Raw genomic sequence first — 27570 nt, 5'->3', positions numbered from 1 at the left:
CCTCTCCCCTGCCTCCACACCTCACCCCTGCCCACCGGAGTCCCCACTCACACCTTTGCTCATACCGTGCCTTCTGCCTGGGATATCTGCTTCAACCATCCCCCCCTTCCCTCCCTGTTCTATCTTCTACCTGTTCTTCAAGGGGCTACAGAGAGGTAATGTCTGGAGAGGACCCCCAGACTCTGCCACCCCCAATACCTCCCAAGCTGGACAGGTAGCCCCCTCACATGTCTTTCTAGTCATGGATCTATAGTTTCTGTGACTCCTCAGCCACCCACCCTCACCAGACCCTTGAGGAGTCCTCTACCCTAGCGTAGCCCCATAAATATGGTTTGAGGGAATAAAAGAGAGGCAAGAGGAAGTAGACTTGGAAGCTTTGCTTATAAATGCCAAAGACCTAGACAGTGTCTACCCTCGCCAAGACCACAGGAGAGCAGGCCCTCCACAACGAGGCAGGGCGGGTAGTCCTCTCAGGGGCCACCAGAGCTGTGGGTCTATCTTCCAAAGGCTCAAGGAACTCCAGGACCCACTCTGTAAAATTTAATTACACCCTAGGGTCACAGGGTGCCCGTGAGCACCCCTTGCCACTCCCAGCCTGTTGCAGCCAAGGCCCCATAGCCAATCTTGGCCCTCTCCTGTGCCGCCGGCAGCAAGCTCAGACACATGACCAGTCCCTTCCTCCACCCAGGGACTGGGCCTGGATCACCCAGTTCCTGAAGGCAGCACTGCTCACTGCAGACCCTGGCTCCTCTCTAGGGTGCTGTTTCTCCCTCCCCCATTGCGGAACTCCCTCCCCGCACATCATGGCAGAAAGTGGATGGGACAGCATCTGCTCAGCCAGAATGTAAGTGCTGTAACCCCCAGCACAAGAAGGTGGGCCACCCCATCACCTACACCCCTGGGACCCCTTTCCCAGACCTAAGACAAATGCCATTTTCCCCAAGGGAGGAGGGAAAGGGGGCAGGAGGGAGTCTGGAACAAGGACCCAATGGAGAAGGAGAAACCAGGAGGAGCTTTGAGATCAGAATTAAATTCTTTAATACAAAATGCTTTTTTTAAGATATATCTGTATTTCTTTGTTGTTGTTTAAAAATAAATATGTACTACGGAATATCTCGAAAAACTGTACTAGAGACAAAGATGTGATGTTAATATCTTTTTCCCCCACAATTATTACGGATAAACAGTAGCACCAATAAATAAATGATAACAAATATTAAAATTAAAAAAGGAGAGAGATTTAGTATGTAGAATTCTCTATTTTTTCTTGTTTTGTTTTTACATATAAAAAACAGAATAGCAATGTCTATTTTATCAGAATCACATATATACATAAACATATATATATATATATATACACACACACACAAACGCAAGTTGCCAAATATATATATAGTATGTAGATGTATATTGAAACCTTATTTCAAAGGAATGTGTGGTGGGGAGCCAAGGGAAAGGGGAGGGCAGAGCTGAGTGTTAGCAAAATTAAATATCTGTTCAGGACAAGCTAGTGACTGTCACTGATCGGGGAGCTAGAGATTGGAAACATGAATCTTAAAACACAAAGACCAGTACAAATAAGCGCAAGAGAGAGCAAGAGAGAGAATACATCTCATAAATAGTTGAAATTAAATATTAACCAAGAATACTGAAAAAAACCCTACTCTTTAATTAAATTAACTGTTTTAATTTCTAATTAAAAAGGAATATTAAATAAGTACCGTATATAAAACACTTTCTCTGCCTCCGTGGTGGGCACGTGGATCCTGCCCTGTCTCTCTGTGCCGCGGGAAGGGTGGGGTTAGGGGACAGGGGAGGGGTGAACCACTCACACACACACAGCCAGGTCTCCTGGGGGGACAGAACTAGTGGTTTCAATGGTCTGAGGACATCAGGCCCGCCAGGGCTGCACCCGGGAAGGGGAACTGGGAGAAGGCCAAGGCAGGAATCCCCTCCTTTGGAGGACAAGCTGCCGCCAGGTGGCCCTTCCTCCACCAATGTCTCTCTTCTTTTCGCCAAGACTTCTGCGGGCAGTGCCCTGGGCCTCTAGGGAGCGAGCGAAGAGCCGGTGAAGGTTGCCCAGTCTCCTGAATCTTCCAGGCAGTGCCCCTGGGGGCAAGATGCCTGTGCAGCATGCGGAGAGGATCCCCAAAGTACAGTAGTGTCCGGAGGCTCCCCAAACTCCTGGTCAGATCCAGTGTCCTCATCCCTGTACCTGCTGTCTGCCCATTTGACTCGGGGTAGAGGCTTGGGGCCAGGGCTGGGTTTGTCGGTGTTCCCAAAAGCAGGCCAAATTTGCCCCCGTGCCCTGGCCATGCACGTTCTCGGGCAGGGAAGGGGACCCTGGCCTTCCTAAGAGTAGGACTGCAAGATCATGCCAGAGTCTCCCCTCCCATCCTCTTCCCTGTTGGGATCTGGGTAGGGGCATTCTCCTCCCAACTCAAGTCCACAGCAGTCAAATACATCCAGTGAAGACACCAATAACATTAGCAATGTTAATTTAAAAAAAAAAAGAATATATATATTTTATATATATAAAATATATATATTTATTTTTATATATATATAATATATATATATTATATATATATATAAATGTATGTATGTGGGTGGGGGTGTCTACAGGAATCCCAGAAATAAAACTCTCTAATCTTCCGGGCTCGGTGATTTAGCAGCAAGAAAATAAAATGGCGATCCAATTCCAAGAGGGACCGTGCTTGGTCACCTGCCCGGGAATGCTTCTGCCGGAGTCACGCCCTCCGGACCCAAAGTGCTCTGCGCAGAGTCTCCTCTTCCTTCATGTCAGGTTTCTGGATTAAGGATTGTTCTGGTGACGGCGATGGTTGGTGTGGTGGTGGTGGCGGCGGGGTTTCTGTAGCGTTCTGAATCAGGCTTTCCCGGTGAGAGGTCTGGTTCCCGAAACCCTGAGGGAGGCTCCTTCTTCCAGCCCGGCTCACCGCCTGGGCTTGTCACATCTGCAGGAGATGGGAAACAGAGGCTGGGGTCAGGGCCGGCCATGGGGATGCAGTGGTGAGGCAGGCAGCCTCCCCATCCCGGGAGCCCCGAGTCCCTGGCCAAAGCATGGTGCTGCCTCAAACAGCCCAGCATGAGGGGAAAGCCAGCCCCTATGTCCAGGGCACCCCTCTGCCCTCTAGAGCTTACAGTCTAGTTGAGACAGGACAAGGACACAGGGACATGTCATCAGAGGCGACAAATGAATCCACACTCAAAGTCCCTCCTTGACATTTAAGAGCTGATGGTGACCAGAGTTAGGCTGAGTTAGTCAGCGAAGAGTGCCCACAGAGAGATGTGCTTCAGCTCTGCCTCTGTGGGGCTGGCTGGCAGGAGACAGTGAGGAGAGCACCCTGACTGGGGGCTAGGGCCAGCTGAAAGGGAGGGGACGCCGGCGAGGAGCTGAGCAACACATCTCCCTTCACCATGCCCTCCCTCTGGGCCTCATTTCTTCGGCACGCTGGCCACAGCCGGCGCCAGGTACCAGGCTGCTGTGTGACTGACACTGGGGAAGACATGATCATTTCCTGCACTGCTCCTGTCCACCCAGAGGGGATGCTGAGAGCTTTTGTGTAGGCCCCTACCCCTGGCACTTTGCCCTTCTCCACTATGAGAGGTTGGAGCAGTCCCTGCCCTTCTCAGAGCCCGGTAATGGCATCCTAAGCCCCAAGTTGGGGTCCTGAAACTCCCACATATGGGGGAGGTCACTGAAGGTTAGCATAACTTCCATTAGCCCCAGGTCACTTCCCACACCCCATCCCAGACAGTCTTTTTGCAGAATAATCCCCACAGAAACCCTAAAATGATAAAGCCCTCACCTTCCCCGAAGCCCCTGGGGCATGTGGAGACCCCTCACTGGGCCCTAGAGTTAGGCAGAGCCCCAAGGCTAGCACTCACTTTTACTTCCTGTCTTCATGTACCCCCGAGACAGACAGAAGGTTGCACCAACGCCCCAGGGCCTCATCCCCAGTACCCCATGAACATCCACAGCCACAGGAACACGGGGGGTGGGGAAGGCAGCCACATTTCAAAGACTTTGTTAATGGAGCATCTGGAATGGCTGGGGGGACCCCAACCCTGCACGGGCATCCCCATAGAAGCCCCCCGAGTGACACTCGGGCTGGCCCAGTGGGCTCCCGGCCTTGGAGCAACAGCCAGACTGGTATAAACACCACCAAAGGCTTCGAAAGATTGCCAGCCAACCTGTCAGGGCTCTGTGCTCCTGACCTTACCCCCTGAACTCAGCCATGTATTCACTTACATGCTTGACACTTTCTAGGTCCCCACTGTGGTCCAAGGACAGAGCTACAGATGCCTGGAAGGTCACCCCAGTGAATAAAAGCCAGGCCCTCCCGTGGGGTGCTCCCGACCCGCCCATCCTGGAGGCATCTGGAACTAATGTGGGCTGTTTGGGGTTGTCATCATGAGTACTGGCATATTACAGGTTAACTCTCCTAGGATCCCAGTCTCAGAGGACCTCGCCCCCTGCCCTGTGAGAGACACTGAGGGGATGAGAAGCCCAGCAGTACAGACTTCAGAGGGTGGTGGCAAGGCCCCCAAGAGCCTTTGCAATTTGTAGATGGCAGCACCCCCTCAGACAAGAAGGGCCCTCCATATTAGTAGCAAGGTAGTAGTAACCACATCAGGACCAACAGCCACCACAGGACACCGCGGGACCACAGGACATGACACTTAGCCTGCGTCCACACCATCACATGAAGCCACACCAGGCTACCCCCTCAGGCAACCAGGACAACATCTGAACAGGCCCCACCAGGCCAGGCCAGTGCCTGCCACCCCCCGCAGGGGCCTCGCGAGCACAGAAGGCAGTAGTCAGTCACCAGGCAGGCAGCTAGAAGCCGAGCAAGCAGCTGGCCCCTCTTGGGTGCGCATGCGCGCCAGCTCGCGCGCGCTCTCTCTCTCTCTCGCTCTCTCTCTCTCTCCCCATCTCTGTGTGAAGCCCCTCTCTGACTCCCTCGCCCTCTGGGAACCAACCTGCAAGTACGTTCGTTTAACTCAAGCTGCCTCGCCTTGCAACGCGAGTCTGTGTTTTTGCAGGAACATTTACACGTCTGCGGATCTTGTACAAACAAATGCTTTCTCCGCTCTGAGCAAGGCCCACAGGGACTGCAAAAAGGCAAAAGGAAAGACATCTAAGCTAGAGCGTCAGCAGAGAGAGAGAAAAAAAAACAAAAAACCATGCAACACCCCCTAACAGTCCGCAGCTGCACCACCCACCCCCCCAGCTCACTGGTCCCCCTGCCCTTCTATGCCCTGGAAGGATCCAAGGGCTGCAGCAGAAGACGGAGAGAGCGGCGGAAAGAGGCAGCACTGGCTAGGAAGCCTGCCTGCAGGAAGAGGCAGGCACAGATGGGCAGAGAGTGCAAGGAGAGGGCCCCCGTAAGGGGGGTGCTATCCCCTGGGGACAAATACAAGTCTTGGGCCACAAGGTCCCAACAGCTACCACCCCAGAAAGAGCACACCTTGACTCTTCACCTACTGGGGACAGCAATCCGGGCCACCTTCCCCCTGTGCCAGGGCTCGGGCCCGGGCCCCTCCACCAAAGGCAGGCTGAAGGAGGGCACCATGGCAGGCCAAGCCCAGAGGCAGCATCCACAGCCAGGCCACCAGTGGCTGAAGGGCGCACCACAGCCTCCAACCCAGAGGAAGAGCCTCCAAACCTACAGGGAGGTTCCCGTGGGTGCCGTGGGTTGGCCGAGTTACAGGGCTCCCCTCCGGAAGCCCCAGGTCCACGAAGATGGGCTCCCGTGCAGTGCCTGACCCCACCCGGCCTCTCCTTCAGCTGACGACAGGCTGCCTCATGTCATTCGCGCCCCTTCCTCGCGCCATGTCTGCCCGCCCCACCACCCTCAGCTTCTAGACAAGTGCACAAGCCCAGAGCAGTGGAAACCAGTTGAGTGAGAAGGCGCCAGTGCCTGGCACCTGTGCCAAATGGGCCCGCCACCAGTGCCCAGTGAGTGAGGGAAAGGCGGTGCCCAGCCAAGCCAGAGTCCCCCCCCACCCCGAATCCTCCAGGCCCACTCTGCCCACCTGCCCACCCATCCCAACCCTGGACCAGCCAGCCACGCCACCACCGAGTCTAGCCACTGGTGCCAATTAGTGGAGTGAGAGTGAGAGAGAGCCACTGCAGGGAGAGGCAGAGGAGAGCTGGAGGGGCCGGGGGGGGGGGGGGCAGGGTTAGGGGTCCCGCCGGCAGGAGTCTGACTGGGGGCCGGGGAGGCTCCAGGCAATGAGACAGCGGAGGCACCACGTACACGCTCCAGGGTTTATACCGGGATTTCTTGCGCTTTCTTTTTTGCCCCTTTCCCTTTCCTCGAATTGATTTTCTGGAAAATAAAAAAACAGAGACAGACAAAGAGAGAGCAAGGGGGAAGGGGAAAGGAAAAGAAGCAATAAGGAGGGCAGGGTTCGGGACGCACTCCCTGGAACAAGGCATTGGGAGGCCAGCGGGCTCCAGGAAAGGGCCTGCGCACACACACACACGCACACACGCACACGCAGGCTGGGGCAGCAGGCATGCAATGGCTCCTTCTTCTCCCTTTGGCCTCCCTGGGGAGGCCAGTCCAGCCTCCAGCAATGCTCTGTGTTGGGAGCAGAGGCTGGGTGGAGGACACAGGACCCAAGGCCTGCATGCTCGTGGCAGCTCCTGGTCCCAGGCAAGGACCTGTCGGCAGTCTCTGGGGCCAGCTACCCTGGGCAGGTTTGACCCTGAAGGTCGGGCGAGGGGGCTATAAAAGGTAGGCCAGAGTTTGGAAAGACCTGACTTGATGTGGGTAGGAGTCAGGGCCCAGGCTGTGCTCCAGGCACCTTCTGCCTTCACTTCCAAGTGCACTAGCAAAGGGGTCCCTCAGGGCCCTGCCTCCGCAGATCCTGGTGTGGGAGAGCAGCTACCCTGGGGGCTGGCACAGACCCAGGGGCAGCACATGAAAGGCGCCAGCCTGCCCAGCCATAACCTGGGCCGAGAGGCGGGGATGGGTGTCCTCAGAGCCCCAGGCAGGTGGTAGGGTGGGGTGGGAGTTAGGGAGGCACAGGAGGAGGGGCCTGGGAGTTACTTGGCAGGAAGTCCTCTCCCCAGCCTGTCAAAGCCTGCTACACCATCTCACCAGACTCTCTTCCGAGCCCAGGCGAGCCCCCCACTCTTTCTGTGGGCAAAGCAGACATTTGGGAAATAGGCAAGGGGGGGCAGGCTGAAGCCTGTTCCCCTCAAGGGAACCAGCACTCTCCACACCTGCCAGGCCTAGGGTGCCCAGAGTATCTGCCATGGGGGAAGAAATGAGGGGGAAGGGACTGAGGAAAAGGGGCAAGACAGCTCCCCTAGGAGAAAGCACTGGGAAGGCGGGAGGTCTACACACACAAATACACACTCATTCTTTCTCTCTCTCTCTCTGAGCCTAGTCTCCCAAATCGCTGCTCTGGGAGCCACAGCAATCCTGGAAGTTGGGGACTCAGGGAAGAGGGAAGGGGTTGAGGCCCCAGAGTTTCTAAGTCCCCAGAGCTTTGGGGGCAGACGGGATGGTGAGGGAGGGGAGGAAAGGGCACAGGTGCTCTCTCTCATTCTCTTTCCCTGCAGGCTAGTCCCCTTTGCTCACCAGATCTCAAAGGCCCACTGCCCCCAGACTATGCCCCCCTGGTCCATCCTGACCCAGCCCTCCACACGGAACAACTAGAAGCCTCAGAAAATGACCAACTGTCAACTCATTTCTCCCCGGCCAGGGAGGGCTGAGTGGCTCTGGCCCACCCCTCTCCTACAGGGCATCACCCAGAAAACATCTCAGCCGGCCCCCAAGTCCAATCACACCACCAGAGCAACCACTGTGAGAGGCCGTCCCCTCTGACACACAGAAGCTGGCCTCTTTGCTACCCGCTCCCTCTCCCCGCTGTGCGTGATGGGAGACTAGAGCAGGCCGGGGAGGCCGTGTCCACACGGCCCCCCAGCACACCAAAACTGCAAGTCCCAGCCAGGAAGGACCTGGAGACCTAGAATGTGTGGTCTCTCCTACAGGAAGCTCCAGGCTCCAGACTGGGGTTTTGCCCCTAATCCTAGAGCCATAATCCTCGAGTTTGCTCCAACCCCCTCCTGCCACCACAAGTCTTCGTGAGGTCAACTCCCTGACCCGGTGAAGTCATCAGACGCCCTGAGAGAGGAAGCCAAGAGCCCCAACCAAGATAACCGGCCAAGGAGAGGGAGAGGAGCTGAAGTCATGGCCACTTACTTTTCTTGCCTTGCTCTATCTTTCTTTGGTCTGCAGCGGGCAGAGAAAAAGAAAAGAACAAAACAGAGAGGGATTCAGATGGTGATGCTGACAAAGGAAGTAACATATTACTTATGACACATCAATACAATTTTAATCCCTTTACATAAAATAACTCAATCCTTCCAACAACATTATTAGAGACATCCTATGGTTGTGCCCATTTGACAGAAGTAGAAACTGAGGCACCATGAAGTAAAATTAAAATGCCCAAGGTTCCACAGTTGCAAGGGAGAAACAGCTAACAAGTGTAACATGCTTAGCCCTCCCACTGTCTGCTGAACGAGCGAATCCGTGCCTCTGTCCTCACCTGCATTCACATTTGCTGTGCTGTAGGAAACTCATCTCTCCTATGTGCTGCCCTTGATGAGGTTTGATCCGCATAATCTAGAGGAAAAGGAAGCAGATCACAGAGGTCAGTGACCCAGCCAGCCATACCCAGATGGGACACCCCGTGGCTCTTGCCACTTAGCACCAGGGGTTCTACAGAGCAGGGGTGGGGGCAGAAGGAGGAGGGACCTGGGGCTCTACCAGAAAGAGCCTCAGGTCCACCCCCACTCCCCTGACTCCCCTGACCCTGCTGACCTCAAAGAGCCCCTGCTCTTCCTGGGGACAGGCGTGGCTGCACGGGTTGGCCAGGCTGGGAATTCGAGTCCTGGGTTCTTGCCGGTCCCCACCCCTCCCCTCCTGTTAGCCCCTCTAGGCCTCACCCTGACCCCTAGTCGCTACCCAAGAGCTACCTTCCCTGGGGTCTCAGAGCTCCCTCCCGCCCTGTCCGGCCTGAGATGTGCCCTGTCACTGGGCAGCAGCAAACGATGTCCTTTGAACACTCACCATGCACCAGGCTCATTCAGCACCCCAAACAGAGCCCCCAAGGAGGAGGTGCCCTCTTCCTCCAAGAGGAGAGGGGCACCTGTCACAGGTATGAGCCCCTCCTGAGCCCAGGGGCAAAGGTCAGGGGGGAGGAGGAGGCAGCAGGGACTTGTGAGGAACCCCAAACCAGAAAATGCAGGCATCTTTTCCCCCAAAGGGGTAAGATTCCCCACACCCTGCCATAACTCACTTAGGGACAGGAGCTGAGCAAGGCAAGTCTGGTTCCAAAGTCTAACCCTGCCCCCTGCCCCGCCCCCACCCCCACTCACCACAGATGCCCACCTGCATGGTGATGTTGAACTCCTCAGTGGGCACGCACTCCAGGCCCTCATCATTACAACAGCCCCCACACCGCATCAGGGGCACGCAGGATGGCTTGAAGATGTACTCAATCTCGTCGGGGTACTCCTGGAAGATGTCCACCAGGGTCTCAATGGGACGGCAGTAGCTGCGCTGGTAGACATCCATGAACTTCACCACTGCATGGGATGGGGTGACATGTGAGCCCCACTGGTCACACAGGAGATGGCCAGCCCCTATCTCCCCTGAGCTTCAGAGGCAACCCCATGGGGTTCCTGTGAGGTACCCCCTGCTGGGGTACCAGTCCTTCCCAAACTCTAGCTGAACTCCCTCCAGCTGTGTGCTTGACATCCTTCCCTAAGCTTTCCACCGTGGGCACTGATGAAGGTCTGGTTCTATTCCAAAGAGATCACACGAGGCTGTTGGTTTCTGAGGAAGATGGTCTGCCATATCTGACCCACTGCCTCGCCATGACCACCGAGCCAATTTGTGGGTCAACCTTGACGCCAGGCACAGTCTGAGGACAAGTATACTTGTCGGGGTTGGGGGGGAGGGGTGATCTAAGTTTTCCATGAAAGGAGGAAGAGCCAGCTTGGCAAACCTACTCCCCATTTCCCTACAACTTCTACCACACGAACCACCATACCAACAACCACTGAATGAGGACTTATTATAAGGTGGGCATTGTGTGCTGTCATCCCTGGTTTTCATGGCCAATAGTATGAGGTTCCAGTAGGAACCCCATTTTACAAAGGGGGACCTGGAGGTTCCGAGGGGCTGAGGAACTTGCCCCAGGCCCACACTTCCGAACAGCTCTGATCAAAGCCTTCTCAAGACAAATTATGTGGAAGCATGGTGGGGGGGCACTTTGCCACCTGCCAGACCCCTCCCCAGACACAGGCTAGGGAGGCAGTGAGCATCAGCACAGGGGCCAGGCCTGCCTGGAATCAGCAGGTGGCAGCGGGTGGGCACTCTGCAGGCCCAGCCGCCCCGATAACCCCGCCCGCCCCAGAGGGCAAACTGCTTGCATCATGGAAAAAATGGTGCTGCCGTTGCAGCCGTGGAACACTTCTAGAAGCTGATCTGGAGGGAGAGCAGGGTAAAGACAGCTTCCCAGGCTGGCCATGGAGCCTGCGGTGCACTGGAGCATGAAGGGGTAATTCTAGGCCACAGGGGCGGGGCCCTGGAGAACAGATATACTCAGGACCTGGAATAATGGCTCCCAGTTGTGGCCCAGCCTGTCACTCTCCATCACACACACACACACACACACACACACACACACACACACACACCCTACTACCACAAAGTAATCCTCTCCCTGAAATGCTTTTCCCCCGCACGGGAGGGAGAAGTAGCGTCCAGCCTGTGAAGAAGTCCTGGCCCTGGCCATGACTTGGTGTGTGACCTTGGGCCAGTCCCGCCCCTCTCTGGCCCTCAGACTGCACATCTGTATAAGTGGGCTGGGCAGATCCTTAAAGACACTGAAACTGAGACTGAAAATGTGGGGTTTTGTATCCCATTTCCAGCCCCGAGAACAGGTGCTCTTTCTCAGCCCAGATAACACAAGGTTTGGAACCTCACCCCCAGTCATCTGAAGCGCAACCCCCTGGCCTGCCTTTCCCCAGGGACTGTGGCTGAGCCTCTTCTTCCCTTCAGAGGGTAAAGGAAGATGAACCTGGGTGTTATCTATATAATAGGAAGGTTGAGAACTGGGGAGCTGAGGGCCAGGGAGGGGAGGGCCACAGGTGTGCAAATACCAAGAAAGGAAGAAGGGGCTCCCAGCCAGTCTCCTGGCCCTGTCTGAGATTTACTACCCCTCTGCAGACAACAGACACAGAATTCTCCTCCAACCTCAAAAGGGTTAAGGTCAAGCACCATCAGAAAGAGTACAGATGAGATCAGGGATCTGAAGAATCCCTTTTCTAAGCCAAGTCCATATCAAAGAAGATGACTAATCAAGAAATCCTGACCTAGGGGTGCCTAGGTGACTCGGTGGGTTAAGCCTCTGCCTTCGGCTCAGGTCATGATCCCAGGGTCCTGGGATCGAGCCCCGCATTGGGCTCTCTGCTGGGCGGGGAGCCTGCTTCCCCCGCCCTCTCTGTCTGCCTCTCTGCCTACTTGTGATCTCTGTCAAATAAATTAATAAAAATCTTTAAAAAAAAAAAAAAAAGGAAGAAAGAAATCTTGACCTGACACTTTGTCATGGTTGGGAACAGAGATGGCCCAGGCTTTGTGGCCCCAACCAGGACAGGAAGAAAGCAGGAAGGTCTGGTCTGGACTGTGGCAGCTGGTAGCTGAGGGTAAAAAGTCACAGACTAGGGATTCCTTGGAAAAGCTCCCTGGAATCCTCAAGGGCTGCAGGAGAGAGGTCAAGGGAGCAACTTCACCCATCCCCTTCGGACCCCAGCCACCACCCCCAAAGAAAGCCGGCCAGCTTCTGCCCAGGCCACGGACATGCATCAACTCCCACAACAAGCTTTCTTGCTTTTCCTCACTTCTTGGAGACAATCTTGTCCCCAGGAAACAAAGACCATTTGTCTTGCCTCTCCCAGAACACAGAGACCACCGGGAGGCTGATAGGGGGTGGGTGCCCACTGGCAGCCAGGAGCCTCTGGGGGCCACAGGCTGTGGAGTGGCCAGGAAGCCAGACCCTGGGCCAAGGAAAGAGCTCCTGAGTGAAGAGGGAGGTGGAACTAGCAGGGCATCACCCCTGCCCAGGGAGTGCCAACACCACCCCTGGCCACCACCCTGGGCCACAGTGGGCTTGGGGCTGGAAAACTAGCTGGGAGGAAGACCTGGGGGGCCTTCCCACCTCAGAGGTGGGGAGTTGGGGGAGTGGCGTCAGGCACTTCTCTCCCCAGGCTGAAGCAGAGGCCGCATTCAGTGTGGGGGGAGAGCCAGGGCTTCCCTAGAGAAATCCGAGGATCCCTACTCCAAACCACAGGAACAAAAGGCAGGCTGACTCTTAGTTGGGCAGGGGGCGGGGCACCTGGGAGCTACAGCCAGCCCTCTGCTGGCCCAGGAGGGAAGTTCACAGCACCTAAACCTATCCCACCCAGAGGGCCAAGGGAGATGGCAGGGACTTCTCTCCACCCTCAAAGGAATACAGGCTGTGGGGGTGGGGGTTCTCAGGAGGTTAGGCCCTCTGGACCTCCAGCTCACGCACAGCCAATCTGCTGGCACAGCCCCCTGCACGCAGACCCCACAGGTGTGACAAGGCTGGGCTGGATGAGACATGACATAGTCTATCCATCCTCCCCTCGGCGCAGGTGGGACAAGGGACACCTCCTCCTGCAACACCTGGGATCTTTGAACACTGTCTTCCTGGCCTGTGCTCACTGCTCCCTCTCCAAATAAAATTTTACTGGAAAGACCAAAAGGAAAAGACAGCAAGTTCTATTTCTAACAGAGACCTGAATAGGAAAGAGAGTCCTCCAGAATGAAGGGTGACTCTCATGGTGCTCCCCTCTTCCCTTCTTGATCCCCATTCCTACACCCCTTCCCCCCGTCCCACGGCCACAGACTTGAAAGAAAGGGATGGGGCCTCCCCACCCCTCCCCTAGGGAGACAGGATATCCCTCCAAGGGCCAGAGGGACTCACCTTCGTGGGGTTTGTGCTCTCCTTCTGCCATGGGTGCAGCCTGGGACCACTGAGGACAAAACAAAGAGCAAAGCACGGGCATGAGCAGGGATGGAGAGGCCCAGCCACACGCCTGGCCGGTAGCCTCTGGCTTCTCTGGGGCTTCTGAGAGGAACAAGGCACCTGCCCGGCTCCCCAGAGCAGAGAGCATGCCCACTGTCCCCTGCGAGTTCCAGCTGGGACAGAAGAGAAAGAATGACCCGCTATGGGGGGCGTGGGGGGGCGGAGAACTGAAAACACAAGAGGAAAATACCAGAACGCTGTGCTGTCTGGGTCCCCACCCCTTCCCCACATTTCCCTCCCCACCCCTCACTGGCCCACTGCTGAGTTCAGTGAATTTTCTCAGCCCCCCTGACTCCCTGGTCCAAAGCCACGGGTAAGCAGTAAGGTCAAACAGGAGGACAAATTTGGACTGGAGCAGGAAGGAAGGACTGGGGGCGAGAAAAACAACATGGTGACCTTCTCCTGCTGACATGACAAATACCAGGGTGAGCTGGTGCTGGGGAAGGAGGAGGGTGCAGAGGAACGAAGGGCGCCAACCACCCTCCCCCATCCAAACTCCTCTGCTCTCGGGAGTATTCAGCAAATATCCTCAGGTATATTCAGCAAAGCCACAGGTTGCCTAGAAGGGAAAACCAGGGAGGAAACCCTGGGGGAGGGCAGAGCCCCATTTCTCCCAGCACACAGACCACTAGGAGCCAGAATGTACCTCCAAAGCTCTGAGCCTCACACTCCCACCTTATTCCCTGGTTTCTTCTCCCTCCCGGACTGTGGGGGGTTGGGGTCCAGAGTCCCTCTCCCCTAGCTGGGCACTTTTCCTCCAAAGCCTTTATGCCTTAGCACTGCCCAGCCCCTAGGGGGCCCCCTGCACTACCCAGCCTTCAGGCCTCCCCTAGCCCTAGCCATCCCTCCCTACCCCCACCAGATCATTCCTCCCCTCCCCAGAAGCTGTGAAGGTCAACATGCCCAACCATGTGGACCTGACAGCTCTGAGAAGGCAAAGGCTTCTGCCTGCCCTTCCAGAGGGCCTCCGGTTCTCACCAGCTGCGCACCCCACCTGCCCTTCTTTGGGGACATATCCCAAGCAGCAGAGCCGTACTCCAGCCCGTGGAACTGCAGACCCCACTGACAAACTGTCTCCTTCCCACACACCCTCAATGCACCCTGGATCTCCGAGTCTTTCCCCAGGGGCAAGGTCAGATAACAGTTTCCAGGATCCCAGCTGGGCAGCCTCCCACAACAGCTTCCTCAGGGACCCCCAGGGTCTCCACCTTAGCTCCTGGCCCATCTCCGGGATACCCCCTGGTTTCCTTCTGCCAACATTCTCCCTGTACCCTCCACTCCTCCTGGGCCCCAATGAGGAAGGGGGACAGAAATTTAACCCCCTCCAAGGCCAGGGGGCATTGGGAGGGGCTGTTCTGGGCAGGGAGGGGCCAGGTGCCCTTCTCTGGGGGCCTCTGAAGGTCACACTGTGGCCAGGCCGCCACTCCTCCCCCTCTCCCTCCCCCCCAACTTGGAGGCCTGGAGCCAAGGCCTTTGTGCCAGGGTCTGAGGCACCCAGGGTGCAGCAGGGACCCCAGCCCATTTCTTTCTCTCTGACTCTCTCCAAGGGGAGACTCTGTGGCGGATGGAAGGTGTAAGGGAAGAGTGTCAAGGACCCCTTAGGTGGCTCTGAGAAGCGAGTTGGGTGGGCAAGTTTTAGAGTTCCAAAAAACCACCTGCTCCTGCTTGGACACCCCATTTCACCAGGACAAAGTGTGTTTGCAAGGCTGGAAGAGCTCCTTCCAAAAGGAGGGGGGGGCGGGGGGAAGCTGGTCCCATAATTCCCACGTTACAGCAAATTTTAAGCCATTTTTCCAAAAAGTGTAAAGTGGAGTAATGACACTCTTTTCATTCCTACCTTAGGCCACCCCCATAAAAGCTAAAGCACGGCTCGGAAGTGTGGGGGAGGGGAGCAAAGCGGACTGTCACCAAGTGGGGACTTTAGGTAGTCTGACAAAGCACCAGGGTGGACCCCTGCAACCTGACCTCTGACAGCGATCATCCTTTCCCTGGCCTCTTGGGTCGGAGAGGGGTTACACGGGTCTTCTCAGCAAAGGGTAGTAAAAAATAGAAGGGTGGCAGGGGCTTCTCTCCACGTCAGGGAGGAAATGGGGAAGGGGCATCAAGAAATCCGTCCCAGCACAGGAAGGAGTTAGGGGCTGGGAACAGTGGAGAAGACATATGGGGTGGCTCTCCGGGTCCCCCGGCTAGGGATACCTCGAGAGGTCACCTTCCCGCGGAGGGCCGGCGGGGGGAGGGGCGCCGCTCGCCGCCCGGGTCTCCCCGCTCGGGGCCGCCGAGGCTCGGGGAACACGCGGCCGGCCAGGCCCGGGCTGATGTAATCGGCTCCGCGCCGCGCGCGCCCGGCCGGGCGGGGGAGGGCGGGCACCGAGCTGGACGCAAGCGGGAACGGGCGGGGGTGCCTCCGCGCAGGTGGCCCGGAGGAGACCGGGGGTCCCCTCGGCAATCCACCCCGAAACTTTTCTCAAACTCGTGGCGAGGGCCTAAGAGATCGAGCGCCCGTGACAGCAAGCCCCCTCTCTCTCGCCCGCGCCCTGCCCCCTCCACGCTCTCTGCCCTCCCTCGGTCCAAGGTCCGGGCACCCCCCTGCCCATTGGGCTCCGGCTCCCGCCCCCGCTGCCCGGACTTCCAGTTTGTCCGGGACCAGCGGCCAGGAGCAAACTTCAGCTGCCCGCGGCAGCGCAAGCCCAGCCCCCTCGGCCTCCTCCTCTGGCTCCCGCCCTCCGCTGGTCGGCCCAGATCGTACGTGCGGTGACTCTGGTGGGTGGGCAGGGCCCGCGTGGGCGGTGAGATTCTATCCCGGTGCCCTCCCACCTAGCGCGCGCCCCCTCCCCCTACATGTACGAGGATCGAGGGGGAAACCACGCGCCCGGTGCCCAAGGACCCGCGTGGGGTACCGAGCCCCCACGCGCGCGCTCACACGCACGTCCCCAGCCGGGAGAGGCGCTCCCAGCGGCCCGCGACGCCTGGTGGGCACGGCCGCTTACCTTGGCATGGTGGAGGTAGAGCAGCAAGGCAAGGCTCCAATGCACCCAAGAGAGCAGAAAGTTCATGGTTTCAGAGGCCCGGCCGGAGCCGGCGCGGCTCGCGCTCCCTCTCCGGCTCGGGCTGCGGGGCGGCCCGCTCTCTTCGGCGCCTAGGCGGTCTCCTCTTCCTCCCGAAGCCGAGGCCCGGGCCAGGGCCTGGGGCGCGCGCGCGGCTGGAGCACTGTCTGCGCACACAGCCGCCTCACCCGTCCATGAGCCCGGCTTCCGAGCTCCAAGTCGCCACCGCGGCCCCCTCTCCTCTTCCTTCTCCTCTTCTTCCTCCTCCCCCTCCTCCCCCGACTGCGGCTCCTCTCGGCCCGAGCTAGCACTTCTCCCGGTTCCGCTCGGCTCGGCTGCCCCGGCGCGAACCACGGCTCCTCCGGAGCGGGAACAACCCAGAAGTTGGACGAAAAGTTTCACTGCAACGCCGCGAGCCCCGACCCCCTCCACCCCGCCTCCAGGCGCGGGCTCCGGCTCTTGCCCGCGGCTCGTCGCCGCGTCCACCCTCGGCCGCCCGCCGGGGAGGAGGTGGGAGTTGGGGCGGGGGGCGGTGTCTGTCTGTCTGTCCGTCAGCGCTGCTGGTCCGATGCGGGATCCCGAGGGGGAGGGCTCACGCCGCGCTCTGGCGGTCACCCCCAAAAGCAGGTCACTCACTTTGACCCTGTCCCTGTCGTTGCTCGCTTCGCCCGCGCGCGCTCTCTGACCCCGTCTCTCTCTCTCTCTCTCTTCCTCGACTTCTCTTCTGGAGCTCTTGCTACCTCTTTCTTCTCTCCGCAGGTTTCCGAAATCCGAAGTGATTGGGGGAAGTAAAGGAGCGATCTCCCCAAACGGTCGGCCCGATTTTAGCGGGGAATGGGAAGCAAAAAATAAATTAAAACGGGAAAGAATGTGGATTTTAAAATTGCTGAAGAAAAAAAAAGAGGAGAGTAAACCCTGGATAAATGAATATCAAATTCCAGTGCGGAGACCCCTGGCCGGTGACCCCGCCGGTTCGTCAGCCTCGCCGCTGCGCCTCCCGACCCAGCGCCGCTGCCGCCGGTTCCACTCGCCCCCCGCGCCGCGGCCTCCTCGCAGCCCCGCTACCCCAAGCCTCTGCGCTTCCTACCACTAGCGGCCGCTTAAAATAGGCTAGGCCCCGCCTTTGGCACGCCCTGGGGCGGGGACAGGCCCAGTGTCTGCGCCTCTCAGACTGCCCCGCACGCCCCTCGGGCCTTCCCGGGGGACGTGTAGCAAAGCCTGCCCCCCCCCCCGCCAGTGAAGGGGAAGCTCGACCCCCACCTAGGTTCACAGCCTGAAAATTGCCCAGCCCCCCTTTGCCCAGACACACACACGCCCGCGCCGTACTGGGGGGAAGGGTACAGGAAAGTGAGGTTATGTGCGGACAGGGCTAGGGAGCTATTCCTTCTTTACTGGGAATATTGGAGGAAGGGGGGCTCTGGGCGGGCAGGGAGTCGGACAGGGACGGGTGGGGAGAAGGACATACAGATCTATTGGAATACTAGCGTGACCCCTGGCCTTCTCACCACTCCAGCACTCTCAGCCCGCCCCCCCACACACACACACAACACACACTCACACTGACAAACGCGTCCTCACTCTCACGCAGACGCCGCTCTCCCAAGTTCACCCAGCTTCCCTGTGGTAGCCGAGCGCCCCCTAGTGACTACTGCCTGCACACCCCCTGCTCTGGCTCAAGAGGGAATGGGCTCTGGGAAGAGGGTGGAGGGAGACTAACCCCGATCCCATTTCTGACCTCCCAAACAGAGACATGTTTGGGACTGGAATCGACCCACGTGCAGAGAGCCCGATGCTGGGCACAGGAGGCATGACGTATCCGTGTGGACAATGTGCCCATCTGGAGACTTCATCTGGCCTGCTGACATCAGAGTGAGCTACAGCCAAAGGACTAGGGTGACTGGGGTCCTTTGGGAAGTGTCCAGGGAAGCTTCCTTGGGGGAAATTATTTGGCACCAGGTTTGTAAGGCTGAAAATGGGAAGCCGTGTGGTTCTGGGTTAGTCAGTGGCCCAGAGGGAAGAGGACCTGTTGGAGCCCACGTATGCACTGTGGAGTCTGGCAGAGCCCAAAGGGAGAGGCAGCCGGGCAGACAGAAGCCCTTGTTCCTGCTCCCCCCCCCAAGATGTTGCCAGGGAACTGAGGCCAGGGGGCTGGTGGGGGCGGATGGAGGCCAGGGCCTGAGTGATGATTCAAACCTACTCACCAACACTAAGGAACGTCTGTAGGCCAGCTGCCCAGAGCTCCCAGGAGGCTGGGGGCCAAAGCTTCTTTCTATCAGCCCCAGCCCAGCCTCTCAGCTCATCTTCTGAACAGAATTGGGGTTTCTCCTCAGGACCCCCAGACCCCCAGGATCCCTTGCCTACTTCTACTGACTGGGAGCCTCTCTCCTCTTTCCCCCAGTTCCCCCCACCCCACACCAGCTCCCTTCAAAGCCCCCTTTTCCCCCACTCCCCTGGTCTTCCCTAAGTGCTCCCTGAGGCCCCCCACCCCACCCTTGGATATAGGAACCAGCCTGGAAAAATTCCTGGTTGGGCTTTGACCCAGCAGCTCCCAGGTTCCCCCAGGGAACAAAGAGGGGGCTCTGATACCTGAGGGAAGAGAGGGACCAACCAGTCTCATTTTTCACCCAGATCTGGCCAGGGTCTGGCCCAGGGCTGATGTAGCCTCTGTGGGTGTCTGGGCCGAGAGCGGGAATGCTGCCGTTTCCCCCAAATTGACCCAACGATCCAGGAATGCTACTCAGCCAACCCCTTGCCTCGGCACATGGTCCTGCGGTTGGGTGAGGGTGCTAGGTTACCTCTTTAGGAGCCCAGTTCCACGGGAGTGGCGTCCTGAGGCTCCTATGAGCAGAGGGGCTGCCCACCCCACCCCATCCTATCCTTTGCATCACCCATGCCTCCAGTCCTGCCTGTACCACCTGGCAAGCTCCCCAGCAGCAGGGACAAGGTCTTTTTCCAGTTACTAAATGTTTATTTGCTGGCTCAGGGGGCCCTCCTCCCAGACAAGCCTTCTTACCTAGGCTCCATGCTCCAAGCTGCTGCACGGGAGATGGAAGGGAAGCCATTAAACCTCCTCCTTCCAACCTGGTCCGCATGTAGCACCACCAGAGCCCAAGATGTGGGTGCTCCCAGCAGCAGGAGCAGGGGCTCACACTGGCCCCCTCCACCGCGTCTCTCCTCAACTCAGCCTTGCTTGGCCCCTGAGAGGCCAAAAGGGGAGATCTTAGTAAAAGAACCTGAAGTTGAGAGGAGAGTGGAGGGGTTCCAAGGAAGGGTGGCTGTCAATTGTCGCTATAACCCCAGGGCTTTCCCCAACCTGAGCCAAATATCCCCCTCAGTGGTGTTAAGTAAGGTGTGTCTTGGCTACCTATTCGAGGCCCCCTCTGTGTGCTTGGCCCAGAGAACCAAGGGAAGGAGGGAGCAGAATTGCATCCTGGCCTGAGGGACTTTGGAGCACCCTTCTCTGCCCCCACTCCCACCCCTCATTTCAGAGACAAGCTGGTGGCAACTCCGAGGACGGTTGCCTCTGGAAGCTATTGCCCAGCGTGGTGTCACCGGCTTTCCCAACAATACACTATCCTGACAGATAACACCCAGCCAATGCCCATATTGCCATCGAACTGAAAGCCCAACACACCTGGGTCTTCCAGAAAGGGGATAAAAGCACATGGAATCAGGAACACCAATCAACAATCACAAGACCACATTGTGTCTCTCTAGTACCCTCTCCTCCCACAGAATTAATCCCCCTGACAGGGGTCATGCTGGGCCCCTCCAAGGGCATCCTCAGCCCCGCTCCGAGGGCTCAGGACCAGGGCCCCCTCAGCTTAGGGCTCGGAAGCAGTTCTGCAGGAGCCAAGGAAGGGGAAGGTGTTCCAGGTGAGGGGGAAGTGGGGAGAAGGTGGGGGTTGCGGGTAAGGAGCGGGAAAGGTAGCCAGGAGCCAGCTGTGGCCCCAGACAAAGGAAGTAGTGATCAGGCCCAAGGCACAATAGTTGTACCTTGTCCTAATGACTTATCACTTGGATGTTCAGGGAAGCCCTTGCCTGTGTGGGTGTGGGCGGTTAACCTCCAAACCCATGGAGGAAGGGACAGAGCCCCACCAAAGTGGGGAGAGAGTGGCTCATTCTTGCCATTGTCTTAGCATTTCTCCAGGCAGTTTTGCCATGGAGAAGAAAGGTCTCCTCCCTCACACAGTCCCCTGACTCCCCCGGCACCTAGCTGGACACAGATCTGATCCACTGGAAAGGCAGGAGTACAAACTTCACTGAATTGGTGGAGAGAGAATTGGGTTGGCTCCCTTCAATTCGCTGTCCCTGGCTGCCGGTCTATCTCTCCCCACTCTGTCTCTATCTCTCTCTGGTGCCAACCCTTCCCCGCCTCCTGCCTCCCATCCCCGGACTCTCCCTCAAGGAAGAAGGGCCTCTTTTCCTACTGCCAGCTTCCAGTCCCCATCTGGATCTGGATCTTTGACTTGGGGTAATGATGGGCAAAGATGCTGATTGGTAATGAGACTAGAGGCTGACTCCCCCAGAGAAGCCCGGCGGGAAAAGGGGAGGGAAGAGGGATGGGGAACAAGCAGGAGAAGGGGCAGACGGGCAGGGCAGAGCAGGGTCACTGTCCGGGGGAGCCAACCCTAGTCCTTTATCAGCTGAGTCTCTGCCTGGCCCTTACAGACCTCTGTTTAATCCCCTAAAGCCGGGCTGTCTCCCTGGATTGCTTCTCCCTGACAGCCTCAGACATGCTCACTTCTTGACACCCCCAGTCTTGGCTACCCCTCAAAGTCTGACCCCCTCCTGCCCATTGCTGCCCCTGGTCACACACACCCACTCAGTCTTGGAGGGAGTCCCTGTCCTGGGAAGAGGTGGCAGCTAGGGTCCTAGAGCTGTATTCTCCCTTCAGACCTGGGCCCTGCCTGGGAGCTGAGCCTTGTTCCAGCCGTGGATCTTTCCCGAGGCCTACCAGGCACTAGGCAGCAGGCACCAGGCACCGTGCTGATGCTGTAGGAGATACAGGACAGTGAACACTATGGGGGCTTTGGATCCAAATGGACCCAAGTGGCACTCTTGGCTGTCACTCTTTAGCTGAGTGACCTTGGGCAAGTGACTCAATCTCTCTGAACCCCCAGATCCCCTCATCTGTAAGACAGGAGTGAAAATGCTGCCCATGGACAGGTATGTACACAGCTACAGGTGAGGTGGGAAAGTGGCCCTAAGAGAGGCCCAAGGTGCTATGAGGGTACCAAGACAGAGCAGTCAGACTGGCTGGGATGGGCCTCAAGAAGGGTTTGCTGCAGGAGGTAGCACGGGACGTTTATTCCATAAGCAAGTACTAAACTCAGCCCGGAAGCCCTGTGTTGGCTCGGCCCGGGGACTGCCACAATGTGGAAGGGGCTCTCTGCCCAGAGGAACCAAACAGTAAACAGAAAATGGGAACTCTGAGGGGGGCACATGATTGCTGGCGGTAGAGGAAGGTTTCCTGGAGGAGGTGGCAAATGAGGATAGAGGGAAGAGAGGCGTTTTTGCCCACTGCATGGAGAGGGATTAAAAAAAAAACTGGAGGATTCTAAGGCCCACCACACCTCTGGGGGTGATAGAGACTCTGAGGTTAGGCAGGACAGGGGATTAGGGCTTCTCCAGAAACATTCCCAGCCAAAGCCTGCAGGGATGCAGGGACCGATGCTACTCCCTCAGGGGGTGAGCCCCACGTGGGTTTCCCCGCCCTCTGGGACAGCATGTCTCTGCCAGAGAATTTAAACAAACAAGCAGACACCAGACGTAGGTCCAGCTTGCCGGTGAGCACCACTATTGTTTGCAGGGAAGCGAGGGGCAGAGGGCAGAGGACGCCGGCCCGTGACAAGCACAGGGCCACTCGGCTGCAGCAGGGCACAAAGCAGAAAGAAGTTTTCTTCAGCTTTGTCCCCTCCCTAGCCCCCAACAGGTGCCCAGAGGTCTGGTCTCCCATCTGTCCATCACAGACAGGTGGAAACCTGGAAACAGCACTGGGAGGTTGGGGGTGGGGGGAGGAGGAGTCAAGGCTGCTGCACGCCATGTGACCTTGGCCAAGTCAGTCCCCTTTTTGGACCTCAGAATCCTCCTAGATAAGAGCAGGAGTTTACACCCCCTAAACTTTAAGGCTCTGTAACCCTCCATCAAACACTCCAACTGAGATCACTGATAGGAAATGTCACATCTTCCGGGGGTCTGTGTATTTCAAAAGGCTTCTGGAGAGGACAATGCTTAACTCAAAGATGGGTGAAATCTGGGGCCGGGCACCAAGTGGGGGAGGGGAAATGTGGTTCCAGGGACTCCCTCAAATCCCAGCAGGTCAGAACAGCTTCCTCTCTTACCTAGGAGACCAGAACCTCTGTCCTTTTTAAAAAGACACTGGCGGGGTACCTGGGTGGCTCAGTGGGTTGGGCCCCTGCCTTCAGCTCCGGTCGTGGTCTCAGGGTCCTGGGATCGAGTCCCACATCGGGCTCCCTACTCAGCGGGGAGCCTGCTTCTCTCTCTCTCTGCCTGCCTCTCTGCCTACTTATGATCTCTCTCTGTCAAATAAATAAAAAACCTTTAAAAAAATTTTTGAAAAAAGACACTGGCCTAGTGAATCCTCATTGTGAAACGCCCTCACCAGCTACCCTGCCCCATCCCTACACCCCCATGGTGTGATGGAAAAAGCCAGACAGGCTGGACTCCATCTTGGTTCACCACTTCCAAGCCAGGAGATTGGACAAATCTCATCATTTGCCTGATCCTTGATTTCCTCATCTATAAAATGGGAGTTGGGGTGCTTTACCGCCCAGAGTTGTGAGAAGATAAATGGAGGCTATGAATACAAGCAAAGCTCTAGTGGACAGTGTCATATGCATGTTACTTCCTTTCCCTTTCTCTGTCCCTGCCCCCAGGAGTGAGTAAACTCTGAGAGAATGCCAACTCACTAGAGTTCGATAAAGGCAAACAGAAAGGATTAGGGAAATGGGTTTATCCCATCCCTCTGTAAAAACAAAAACAAACACAACAAAAACAAAAACAAGGGACGCCTGGGTGGCTCAGCAGGTTAAGGGTTAAGCGTCTGCCTTCTTTCTGCTCAGGTCATGATCCTAGGGTCCTGGGATCCAGTCCCACATTGGGCTCCCTGCCCAGCAGGGCACCTGATTCTCCCTCTGCCTGCTGCCCCCCCTGCTTATGCTCAATCTCTCTCTAACTTTAAAAAAAAAAAAATTAAAAACAAAAACAAAAGGAAGGAAGGAAGGCAGGGAGGGAGGAAGGGAGGGAGGAAGGAAAGAAGGGAGAAAGGAAAGAAGGGAGGAAGGAAGGAAGGAATCACACAGTGCTTGCATAGATGACTAGGGCTGGAGGATATGTGGCCTGGGCCTTTCTTTAGCCCTTCTTCAGAGCAATTGCATCACCAGGTTGTCACTGAGTTGGCTACACTGTAGGTTCCTTCAGGGAAATCCTAGGTGGAAAAAAAGAGGCAGGTACCAAAGTGCCCCCTGCCTCTTAGCAAGATTTGACCCTTCCCACCTCCCTCAGGGACCCTCTGAGCCAGGACCAGTAGCTTGGCCCATGACCCAGGCCCCCCAGGGTGGTTCACAAAGATAAAGCCGGTTAATGATTGGTCCCCTGAGAGGAGTCACCCCACCATCCTGCCTGCCTTCCCAGACCTAGAAATGCAGGGCCTACCACAGGGAGTGGGGGAGACCTCCCCGCAGCTCCCAGGACCAGCTTGGCCTAACAGCCTCAAGAAAATCAGTGAAGCAGACAATGAGTCAAGTGGTCTCCATGTCAGGAGAATATCAGACCCAGTTCCTGGGAGCCTAGGGAGGCCCTAAGAGGCCGGGCAGGTAGGGAAGGCAGTGGGAACAGGCAGGCACCACATACCTGGTTTTATCCGCCATATTGATTGGAGTTTCTCTTGAGATTTCTTCTGAAGAAAAGACTCCACGACTAAAGAAGTTTGTAAATACCATCCCTGGCCAGATGAGCAGATGAGGCCCAGAGCTGTCCGAAGCCCTACACCTCCCTGGAGGCAAGACCCAAACTCAGATCTCTTGACTCACAGCTCGGTGCCCCTTCTGTTTCTCCAAGGGCTAGTGAATCCTTTCACTGGGGCACAGCACTGAGCCAGATGCCTTTGGGGGAAGTAGGGCTTCTGCCCCCAAGAGCTGACTGGCTCACTGGGAAGCCAGACAGTGCCAGGGAAGGGGGCTGGCATGAGGTGTCGCATGTATCTGAAGCAGGTCAGCTGCTGGGCCCAGGACTTCATCCTTTGCTTCTCCTTCCCACGTGGAGAGGCTCAGCAATCCCTCATTCCAGGCCGTGCCCTGCTGAGGGCACAGCTGGTGTAAACCATGACCTCCTGGGGTCCCCTGGAGAAATGGCCCGTGCCTACATCTCCCTGGATGTCAGCCCATTCCATTGGACCTCTATCCTTCCAAAACACAGCTAGAACCATCAGGAGAGGTGAGGTAGGCCAGGTTCCGGACTGTCATGTCTGCTGCCAGTGTCCCCAAGTTCCAGGACCTGGCCCCTGTCAACTCCATAGGGACTAGTCTCCACCACCCAGCTGAGAGTGGTGGTCAAAATATTGAACACCCATTATGGTTCACGTAAAGCTGGGGGCAGAGGCCAGGCCACCATAAACCCCACAGGTTCTAGACTGTGGGGAGATCCAGGGGACTCAGGAAGAGACTGGGGTGGCCAGAGAGGCACACAGAGGGCTGAGGGGGTAATGGGGACCAGGTGCTGGAACAGTAGCTGTTTACCAATCAGGTGGCCTTGCTGGGGCGCGCCAACTGAATGTCGGCCCTGCCCCAGTCTGCTCTCAACTCTAGGTTGGAATGTCAAGTTCCCGGCCGAGAACGAGGCCTGTCTGGGTCCCGGTCTTCATGCCTCCATGTCTCCTCCGCTCCTGAGAAGACCAAGCCAGGACTCCCCACCTCTCCATACATATATATAGTCCATCCCACACAGCAGGGGCCTCATGGCTCTCGGGTTCCAGCCACTATTGAAAAAAACGGCAGACACAGGGGATTCCTGAGGGTGGCTCAGTCAGTTAAGTGTCTGCCTTTGGCTCAGGTCGTGGTCCCAGGGTCCTGGGATCAAGGACCAAATCGGGCTCCCTGCTCAGCAGAGAACCTGCCTCTCCCTCTGTCTGCCGCTCCCTGTGCTTGTGCGCTCGATCTCTTTCTCTCTCTCTCTCTCTCTCTCTCTGACAAATAAATAAATTGGTTAAGTCTTTTTTAAAAATGGCAGACGCAGGGGTGCCTGGGTGGCTCAGTAGGTTAAGCCTCTGCCTTCAGCTCAGGTCATGATCTCAGGGTCCTGGGATCGAGCCCCACATCAGGCTCTCTGCTCAGCAGGGAGCCTGCTTCCCCCTTCTCTCCTCCTGCTTCTCTGCCTACTTGTGATCTCTCTCTCTCTCTCTGTCAAATAAATAAATAAAATCTTTTAAAAAAAAATGGCAGACGCAGCCAGCCCCAGCCCTGGACTGGAATCCCAACCCCAAGTGCCCAAATCACGGACAGTTATAAGGAATCAGAACATTTTCCTTTTCTCCTCCCTCTTTCTTCGAGTATCTTCATCCATCTCCCATCCTCTCTCCATCCCTCCTGTCTGTCCCATTGTCCCCGGGAACCTCCTGGACAGTCCTGTTGGCTGAGTGTTCCTCTCTGCCTGTCTCAAGCCTCAGCTTCTCAGAGCCTCCTGTGAGGTTACTGTGGAGGGCGGCAGGCTGGATAGTGGGGGACGAGCTAGGGGCAAAGATGGTCTTCACATCTCCTCAATTCCCCCTGGCCTCCAGGGACTAAGGGAGATCCTGCAAGAGGGAGATTTCTGAGGAGGTGGGTCACACTCTTGCTCACCTGCGGGCCAGAGGAGTTGAGACATGAGTACAATGAGGGGTGCCAACCCCCCTTCCCCAAGCCAGCATGACCTGGGTCTTGAGAGAGGACAGAGGTGGGCACAGTGAGTCTTACACTCAGGGAAGCTGTTCCTCCCCCACCGTGTGGCCCTCTCCCCCCACCCCCCCACCACATATCCACCAAAACTTCCTCCTCTGCGAAGCTCCTCAGTTCTCCAGCCTGAAGGCCATAGAGACTGATCACACACACACACACACACACACACACACACACACCCCACTGCCGCCACTGCCACCGCCGCGCCGCCGACGCTGCTGCTGCCACCCATGACAGGGCCCCACAGAGAAGAAAGGAGTGTTCCCAGAAACCCAGCAGTTCCAGGCGAGCTGACCTGGGTCATGGCGCCCTCAGCTGCAGAGGCTGGGCGCCCCCTGAACACCCTCTCCCAACACCACCGCAAGAGTTACCTTTAAAGCCCCTCACACAAATAGCGTCTCCAAAGCCTTGCCCTTAAGCATGCTGCTTCTTTTTTTTTTTTTTTTAATTTATTTATTTGACAGATAGAGATCACAAGTAAGGAGAGAGGCAGGCAGAGAGAGAGGAAGGGAAGCAGGCTCCCTGCTGAGCCGAGAGCCCCATGTGGGGCTTGATCCCAGGACCCTGGGATCATGACCTGAGCGGAAGGCAGAGGCTTTAACCCACTGAGCCACCCAGGCGCCCCAAGCATGCTGCTTCTTGAGCAGCAACTCAGATATCCATGTGTGGGGCTGTGGCTAGGGGCCCGGGCACCTGAGTTCAAAACCAGGGAGTGTCACTGCCTTTGCTGTGTGACCTGGAGCAAGGCACTGCCCATCTCTGGTCTCAATGTCCTCTCTACAGAGTGAAGGGGTGACTGATTTCTGAAGCCCAGATAGGGCTCCCAGACTGTGGCCAGGGGTGGGGGGTGGCAGGGGATGGGGAGGAAACAGTAAGGCTGAGGGGTGTGGACTTGGCCTGTGGCCTGCAGGACTGGAAGGTATGGAGGGAGGACCAGGGAGCCTGGCCTGGGACCATCTTTTAGAGATGTTATAAAGATTACAGGAACAGAGGTGGGCAGGGAGGCAGACAGCAAACTCTTCAGTCCATTGTCTCATCCCCAGCCCCAGTTTGCCTGTTGCCATCGACCAGAACAGCTGGGATTACCACAAGAAGGATTTAAGTTACCAAAGCAGAGGCCCACCAAACTCATCTTTGCTGGGGGATTTATGGGATGATAGCAGTGGTATGTTTGTCTAGAGAATTCTAGGCCCATTCCTAGCTGGGATGAAATGTTGGGGAGTGGGAGAGAAAGGAGGACAGACAGGGTGTCAGCTTCTAGGTCCCCTCCCCCTGCTTTGGGATGTGGGTGGGATACCCGTACCTCCAATCTGAGAGCTGAAGTGGGGGAAGGAATTTGTCAGGGGTGTGGTGGGGCTGGGAGCAGGGCAGTGAGGGAATGGAATGAGAAGGCTGTCAAGTGGCAAAGA

The 27570-nt window shown here is 57.0% G+C and overlaps 1 protein-coding gene across 1 annotated transcript; it reads right to left on the bottom strand.

Annotated features, from left to right (window-relative positions):
* Positions 1-1021: 1021 nt before the first annotated feature.
* Positions 1022-17286, bottom strand: VEGFA (vascular endothelial growth factor A). Its single transcript, XM_080806101.1, has 8 exons — positions 16152-17286; positions 13063-13111; positions 9441-9637; positions 8596-8672; positions 8247-8276; positions 6288-6359; positions 5008-5139; positions 1022-2975 (listed from the first exon to the last, which is right to left on the bottom strand). Exons 1-8 carry the CDS (start codon positions 16215-16217, stop codon positions 2954-2956), a joined length of 645 nt encoding a protein of 214 aa, XP_080662227.1. The 5' UTR covers positions 16218-17286; the 3' UTR covers positions 1022-2953.
* Positions 17287-27570: the final 10284 nt, after the last annotated feature.

The sequence above is a fragment of the Martes martes genome (genome assembly GCF_963455335.1).
Source record: "Martes martes genome assembly, chromosome: 6".
NCBI classification, from domain to species: Eukaryota; Metazoa; Chordata; class Mammalia; order Carnivora; family Mustelidae; genus Martes; species Martes martes.
This window is presented reverse-complemented; position numbering and strand designations above follow the sequence as displayed.